General features: G+C 59.3%; 1 protein-coding gene across 1 annotated transcript; it reads left to right on the top strand.

Moving 5' to 3' along the window:
* The first annotated feature begins 4,751 nt into the window (after positions 1-4,751).
* CEBPB (CCAAT enhancer binding protein beta) lies at positions 4,752-6,816 on the top strand. Its single transcript, XM_081832599.1, has one exon. The coding sequence runs from the start codon at positions 5,147-5,149 to the stop codon at positions 6,185-6,187; it is 1,041 nt and encodes a 346-aa protein (XP_081688725.1). The 5' UTR covers positions 4,752-5,146; the 3' UTR covers positions 6,188-6,816.
* The last annotated feature ends 1,162 nt before the right edge of the window (positions 6,817-7,978 follow it).

Raw genomic sequence — 7,978 nt, 5'->3', positions numbered from 1 at the left:
CCCTGCTGAGTGGGGAGCCCGATGCAGGACTCCGACCCAGGACCCAAGATCATGACCTGAACCGAAGTCAGACGCTTAACCGACTGAGCCACCCAGGCACCCCTGGCCCTCATTATTTCTGAAATAATTTCCTCCTACTGTCCACCTACTCCACCCACAGCAACTACATGGGCCAGGCATGCTCCTACGTTAGGGCCTTTGCACTTACCGTTCCCCCTCCTCTGACCACTCTAAAGTCAAAAATCCACGCCAGCCCCCCACCCCCCCTCCTGCACTCCTCATTCCCCTCCTCTGCTGTATTTTTCTCCAGGGTGTTTACCAGGATCTAACACAATGTATACATTACTCATTTATCTTGTTTCTTGTTTGTCTTCTCCAAGGAGAATGTCAACACCGTGAAAACAGGAATCGCTCTGTCTTGTTCGTGAATATGTTTCTAGGGCATGAGCCACCGTAGATGCCAAAAACTATTTGATGAATGACTAAGTGAAAATGAGCACCTTTTGTCTGTAGACATTGGTTCGTTGGACATTTTTATTTCTTTCAGTAGCCTGCTCCTGTCCCGTGAATATCTATCATAGCCATAGTGCCTACCTCTGTATCCCAAAGCAAGAGGATGCACTTAAATCACTCCTGCATTCCCAGAGCCCGCCACATGGTGGCAGCATATGCACAGACAAGTTTCACGAGCCAGCCCTGAGCATCTCCCAGGACTCCAAAACCCTGGATCCCAGGATATTTGGCTCAGCAGCCCTCAGGGATCTAATTTCAGCCCCAGTTGGTAGATGGGGAAAGTGAAGCTTTAAAGAGGAGGCGTAGTGGGCAAAATCTTGGAATCAGGGATCTGGCTTTTCAGTCTGGCTCTTTTACTGGTTCACTGTGACCTAGGGGAAGGTCCTAACCCTCTCTGGACCTGTTTCCCATCAGCCTACTTTGTGAGGCTTCCATGACTTACCAGGGTCAGGCCCTCTCGGGGGACTAAGGGGATGCATTCCCATGTGTCACAGTGGGCCAGTGGGAGGGGAACTGCTGGCTCAGAATGCCCAAGACAGAGGGGTATTATTATCCCGTTCTGTAGACCAGGGACTGAGATGTAGAGGACACACTGGAGTGTCCCAGTAAGGAGGGTACAGAACAGGAACCAAAGCCCACCCCTTGCAGGCCCCCCATTCCAGATCCATGAGAGACCGGCTCCATGGACCATCTCCGATGGTTCCTCTTTCAGCCTTATGTTTCTACCAGCAGGCTGATTTCTACCCCCTGCGAACACCTCTGACCATTCTCCATCAAAGGAGCGACATTGGGACTCCCTCTGGGCAAGTTGCCTTGGTTTTCTCCTCCTGAAAATGGGGCCAGGGAGAAGCTGCAGAGGCTGGGAGAAGGGATTTTTTGAAAGCAGTTTGGGGGCAGAGGAGGGTGTGTATCCGGGTAGGAAAGAGCCTGTTCCTCCACAGCCCCCGCCTGGTTCCTGCCCACACTTACAGCCACAGAGGCCCAGCCCACGGATTCTGGTTTTAAAAGAGAAGCTGAAAACTGGAATTTTGATGTGAAGTCTCCTGATTTTTAAATGTTGGCAATTAATTCATTAGGAAAAAAAACCACACACAACAAAGCAAAATGCAGGGGATCACACTGAACACATCTGTGGGTTGGATTTGACTTCTGGCTGCCCGTTTGAGACCCTTCCCCACCCCAGGCTCTGACAGACACCTGGGGGGGGACAGTAACCGGTAGAGGGCATTGTGGGTGGTGTCAGGTGGTACCACGGGGGCGTGCTGGTGGCCTCTGAGCCCTAGTAGTTGCTGGCCCATCAGACCCTCGTTGGAGGGGAGGCTGAGTGTTCATGGTGCGGCAGCAGGCAGGGCCTGTTGAGCAATGAGGCTTGTAAACACAAGGGCTTACATCACCCAAGCACGCAGCCTCTGCAGGCACCTGGGGTGGCCGCAGATTTCTCCGTCAGGCCAGCGTGGAGAATCTTGAGCAGGGAAGCAAAAGGCTCAGTGTCTGGTGGGTGAAGTCCATCCTGGGGGCCAGCAGAACAAGGCCCTGATGGGGTGAGTCTGGTCCTTGGGGGCTGGACACTAGGATCGGGTTGCCCCTCGACTCACTGTGTGACACCAGGGCACCCTCCTCTGGAACTCAGTTCTTCCATTCAGAAAATGGGGTTCACACCCCCAGACCCGTTATGATTTATTACAAGCCTGAAGGGGGAAGGTGAGCCTGGAAAGACTTTAGTCCTTCCCACCCCTTAAATGTGACCTTGGCCTCAGTTTCCTCATTTGTAAAGTGGAGATAATGGGATCTGTTTCCTATAAGTTATCAAGAGGATTAAATGAGTTAATACATGTGGAGAGCTTAAAATGTGGTTCAGAGAGGGTGGAAGATGTGCTTGAGGACACACAGCAAATCCTCTAATTAGCTTCAGACCCCCCAGGTCTCACTGCAATCTCCCCAGAACCCTGATAAGTGTGTGTGTGTGTGTGTGTGTGTGTGTGTGTGTGTGCGCGCGCGCGCACGCCGGTGCGCATGTGGGGGGGGCGGGCTGCTGAGGCTCAGAGAAGGAAGCCATCTTGCCTGGGGTTACATAGCCCAGCACATGGGTGACCTCACTTTCTCCGCCTCCTCCATACATTGAGCATCTTCCCTGTGTCAGGCACTGTTCTAGGCACTGGGGCACAGCAATGAACAAAACAAGAATCCCTGCCCTGGTGGGGGTGACATGGGGAGGGGGCAGTGGGGACAGAAAGCCACATGCATAGGGGAGATACTTTTGATTGTAAAGAGAATACAGGAATGTGGAAGAAGCGACTGAGGGTCTGGGACTTCCAACGGGGAGGTTAAGGAGGGCTTCTTGGAGGTAACCTTTGGGCTGAGCCCTGAGGAGTTGCCTTGAGCAGAGCTAGGGTACCAGTGTTCTTGGTCCAGAGGGAACAGCAGATGCATTCACTACTTGTGACTTTTGATCATGCCCAGCCGAGGAGGCCCAGTATTTGCGGGCCAGCCCTCATAGAACGGGCAGTCTTTTGGGGAGGGTGAGGGGGAGACTGAGGTAGACTGGACAAGTAGGGTAACGGTAGCTGGTGACAGGCTGGTAAGGAAATTCACTTGCAGGTGGGGCCAGGAGGGCCTCTTGGAGGTGGTGTGAGCGTCCCACTTTGCTGAGCTCTGGGCGTCCTACTTTGCAGCCTGGAAGGCCTGGCTGAGTGGCCCTGGGGCCTCAGATCTCTCCCTGGCCCAGTGGCTGCTGGGAAGGCCCAGAAAGCCAGCAGGCCCGGTCAGTGTTTCATCCTGTTCTTCCCTGCTCCCCTCCACCCCCAAGGGCGCTTGGAGATGTCATTTCTCCAGCTCTCTGGGGCGGAGGTCACCCCAGCTCAGCAGATAACACTGAAGGTTGAGCAATGCCTGCCTGCCCGCCAGGGCCAGGGCTGGGGTCAGTGGGCCGGGGGTTATCCCCAGGCAGGCTGGGAGCTCCTGCCTGGGCGGCCTGGGCCGGGAGTGGCAGAGGGGTGGGCCCAAGGATCTGCCCAAATGGCCTGGGAATGGGGCTGGAGAGGGCAAGGGGCCCCTTGAGCCTACACAGCCCACTGTTCCAATCCAGGATGGGCCATGGCCTGTTTTCCCATCTGTGTACCAGGAGTAGCAGAAGCATCCTCCTGCCGTGGTGGAGAAGGGAACCCTGGGTCCAGGCCCACCCTCAATACAAAGTGGGGACTTGGTAACAATGGAGGAAGTCCCTTCTCTCTCCTGCACAGCTCTCAGTGGGGTCTGGCTGGACATGCCCACCCCCAGCCTCAGAAATAGGGTCTTGGCCTCAGGTTGGCAAATAGGTCTCAGGGTGCCCTGACAAGAACTCTTCTTTTGAGACTAGTGGGGGACATGAGGCCATGTGACCTTGGGTGTCTTATGCCCGCCCCCCCTCCCAGGGTTCTTTGTACCCTGTGTAGGGGGTGGCTTCTTTCTGTTGTGCCTCCCAGAGTGGACTTAAAAATGAAGCCTTATGTTTGGGAGTCTGGTGGAGACAGTATTACAGTTAATGATAACTGTAACGGACCTTCATGGCTGGAGGTTGGAGAAGTAAAGTGACTCGCCCAAGGTCGCATAATGTGGTAGAGTCTAGCACCCCCGCCCCCTTCCACCTCCCTGGGCCCAGGTCAGGGTCGGGTGGGGCCAGAGAAGACCCAGGTGTGGTCTAAGGGGGCGGGCAGGTCCGGTGGGCGGGGCTAGGGGAGGGGCGCAGTCGCCGCCCCAGAGGCCCGGGTGGAGTGCTCCCTTGAACTGACCTCCATCCCTCCCCCCTCCGACCGGGGTCCTTGTATTGGACGTGGCTTTACGAGGGGAGTCTCCACCAGCGTGGAATCCCCTCCTTCCGAGAGCTGGGGATGGGGGCAAGTTTGGGGGCGGGGCCGCGCCCGGGGAAGGGCCGTGGAGACGGGTCACCTCTCCAGGAGCCCGAGCCGGGGATTGGGGTCTCCGGGATCCGGCATGGGGAGCGCCTACTCTGTGGGGCGTCCGGGCTGGGCGCCGCCGATCCTGAAGCCTCCGCCTCCTCCAGCAGGGGGCGGGCGGCGGCCGTGTTTTGGGTGGGGGAAGGCGATCGCGTTGCCCCCTCCCCGGATTCCACCCCCTTCCAGTACAGCCTCCAGCCCAGAGAGGGCGGTCCGGGGGCGGGGTCGCGCCTCCCCTTCTCGCTCCCAATCCCGGGGCCGCCGGGTGGGGGGTGGGCAGGGGGCGTAAGGCCGCCCCCCCCCCCGCGACCCGCGGACCCCCGAGGGCGCACTCCTGGTCTCGGGTCTGGCCGCCGTGCCCCGCCGACGCCCTCCCGGGGGTCTCGGGCCGCCACACCGCGTCCCGGCGGCGGCGGGAGGGGCCGGGGCGGCTGCCAGCGTGACGCAGCCGTTGCCATGGGCCGCCTTTATAAATAACCGGGCTCAGGAGAAACTTTAGCGAGTCAGAGCCGCGCACGGGACCGGGAAGAGGACCCACGCGAGGGTCCAGCCGTCAGCCCCCGCACTAGTAGCGGCCACCCCGGCGGCAGCGGCAGCAGCAGCAGCGACACAGCGGCGACAGTCCGGAGCCAGGAGGCCGCGCCACCTGCGGGCCGGCCGGAGCGGGCAGCTCCAGGCCCCCTCCCCGGGCACCCGCGTTCATGCAACGCCTGGTGGCCTGGGACCCAGCATGTCTGCCCCTGCCGCCGCCGCCTGCCTTTAAATCCATGGAAGTGGCCAACTTCTACTACGAGGCGGACTGCTTGGCTGCTGCGTACGCCGGCAAGGCGGCCCCCGCGGCGCCCCCCGCGGCCAGACCCGGGCCGCGCCCCCCCGCCGGCGAGCTGGGTAGCATCGGCGACCACGAGCGCGCCATCGACTTCAGCCCGTACCTGGAGCCGCTGGGCGCGCCGCAGGCCCCGGCGCCGGCCACAGCCACGGACACCTTTGAGGCGGCTCCGCCCGCGCCCGCCCCCGCGCCCGCCTCCTCCGGGCAGCACCACGACTTCCTCTCCGACCTCTTCTCCGACGACTACGGGGGCAAGAACTGCAAGAAGGCGTCCGAGTACGGCTACGTGAGCCTGGGGCGCCTGGGGGCCGCTAAGGGCGCGCTGCACCCCGGCTGCTTCGCGCCGCTGCACCCGCCGCCCCCGCCGCCGCCGCCGCAGCCCGCCGAGCTCAAGGCGGAGCCGGGCTTCGAGCCCGCGGACTGCAAGCGGAAGGAGGAGGCCGGAGCGCCGGGCGGCGGTGCCGCAGGCATGGCGGCTGGCTTCCCGTACGCGCTGCGCGCCTACCTCGGCTACCAGGCGGTGCCGAGCGGCAGCAGCGGGAGCCTGTCCACGTCCTCGTCATCCAGCCCGCCCGGCACGCCGAGCCCCGCCGACGCCAAGGCGCCCCCGGCCGCCTGCTATGCGGGGGCGGCGCCGGCACCCTCGCAGGTCAAGAGCAAGGCCAAGAAGACGGTGGACAAGCACAGCGACGAGTACAAGATCCGGCGCGAGCGCAACAACATCGCGGTGCGCAAGAGCCGCGACAAGGCCAAGATGCGCAACCTGGAGACGCAGCACAAGGTCCTGGAGCTCACGGCCGAGAACGAGCGGCTGCAGAAGAAGGTGGAGCAGCTGTCGCGCGAGCTCAGCACCCTGCGGAACTTGTTCAAGCAGCTGCCCGAGCCCCTGCTCGCCTCCTCCGGCCACTGCTAGCGCGGCCCCCGCGCGCGTCCCCCTGCCGGCCGGCCTCCGCGCTGCTGGGCGCGCCGCGGCCGCGGAGACTCCGGGAAGCGCCCGCGCTCCCGCCCCCGCCCCTGGTGGCGCCGGCAAAACTTTGGCACTGGGGCACTTGGCAGCGCGGGGAGCTCGTCGGTAATTTTAATATTTTATTATATATATCTATATCTATATTTTTGTCCAAACCAACCGCACATGCAGATGGGGCGCCCGCCCGTGGTGTTATTTAAAGAAGAAATGTCTATGTGTACAGATGAATGATAAACTCTCTGCGTCCCCCTCTGCCTCCTGTGCAGGCGCCGGCGGGCGGGCCGGTTTCGAAGTTGATGCAATCGGTTTAAACATGGCTGAACGCGTGTGTACACGGGACTGACGCAACCCACGTGTAACTGTCAGCCGGGCCCTGAGTAATCGCTTAAAGATGTTCCTACGGGGTTGTTGCTGTTGCTGTTGTGTTGTTGTTGTTTTTTGGTCTTTTTTTTTTTTTTTTTTGTATTATAAAAAATTATCTATTTCTATGAGAAAAGAGGCGTCTGTATATTTGGAAATCTTTTCCGTTTCAAGCATTAAGAACACTTTTAATAAACTTTTTTTTTTTTTGAGAATGGTTAAAAGCCTTTTGGGGGCAGTAGTTGGCTTTTGATTTTTTTTCTTTATTTTTGGTTTGTATGATTTTATATGGCTTTCCTGGTGGGGGGTTGTTGTGTGTTGGGGGGGTTCTATTAGTTCTGGCTTTTTTGGTGGTTGGGTGGGGTGCTAACAGCTGTTTCTTGTTTTTTTTTCCCTCCTCTGCTACTCTCTCCGGGGTCTGTGCTTGGAGATGGGGGTGCCAGGCTTGTAGGGGGCAGGCAGAGGAGTGCTGGGTCAGGCTCTCAGAGTGACTCAGCGCCCCTGGGTGCTGGGGAGGAGTGACTGGGAACCCTGCTTGGGAAGAGGTCTAGGGCGGCCGGCTGGTCCTGAGTGCCAGGCTTGGCTTTAGAGGGGCCTGCAGGTCTGGGACCTTTGTACAGTGTTTGGGGATCAGGCCAGCAGGCCAGGTTATGTAGGAGGAGGGCGTACGGGTCTTGGTCCTGCTGAGCCCAAGTTGGGGCAGATTCTTTTTCGTAAGTGTAGTTGGGCGGGCTGTTTAAAAAATGCTTTGTGTGTGTATATATTTATTTTAAGAGGAGCCTGGGTGTGTGGGCGAGCTTGTGTTTGTGTGTCCCTGGCCTGCCAGAGGGGAGAAGCTGGGCCAGGTGGAGGGAGGTGGGGGAAGGGTTCTTGCATTTCCATTCCCTTTTCTTGGGGGGGGGGTGGGAGGTTTACCACTTGTCTTCTTAGCCCAAGTGTGGACACCAAGGTCCAGCCTCACCTGCTTGTTCATGATGGCCGGGCCTGGTTTGAACTTGGGACCGCTGTCTCTGATTCCTTGGGACAGAAGGGACCCCTGGTGAGGCTTCTGCCTCCCTGCCTCCTGATACCCTCCCGCGCCCCTGCACTGCACCCCCACGGCCATTCCAGCCCTGGACGGCATTCCTGAGAGCTGAGGATGGACACGGAGGGGTTAGCGTGGACACACGTTCGGCGTCCCGCTGTTCCTGGCACACGGGAGGTATTATATAAGCGTTTGCTCTTGTTATTATTTTTTGCTGGGAGGTTCCTGGCATTTGGCAACCAGTCTTCAGTGCAGCGAGAGTGTGGCGGGTACCTGCCAGGGGTCGGGTGTCTAGTAAGTCCTGGACCTAACCCATCTCACATAAGCCTCCTGACAACCTTTGCACAGGTGGG

This window comes from Leptonychotes weddellii, chromosome 10 (genome assembly GCF_054177405.1).
Source record: "Leptonychotes weddellii isolate Sample4059 chromosome 10, ASM5417740v2, whole genome shotgun sequence".
Taxonomy (NCBI): domain Eukaryota; kingdom Metazoa; phylum Chordata; class Mammalia; order Carnivora; family Phocidae; genus Leptonychotes; species Leptonychotes weddellii.
Note: the sequence above shows the minus strand (reverse complement) of the source record. Positions and strands in the feature narration are given on the sequence as shown.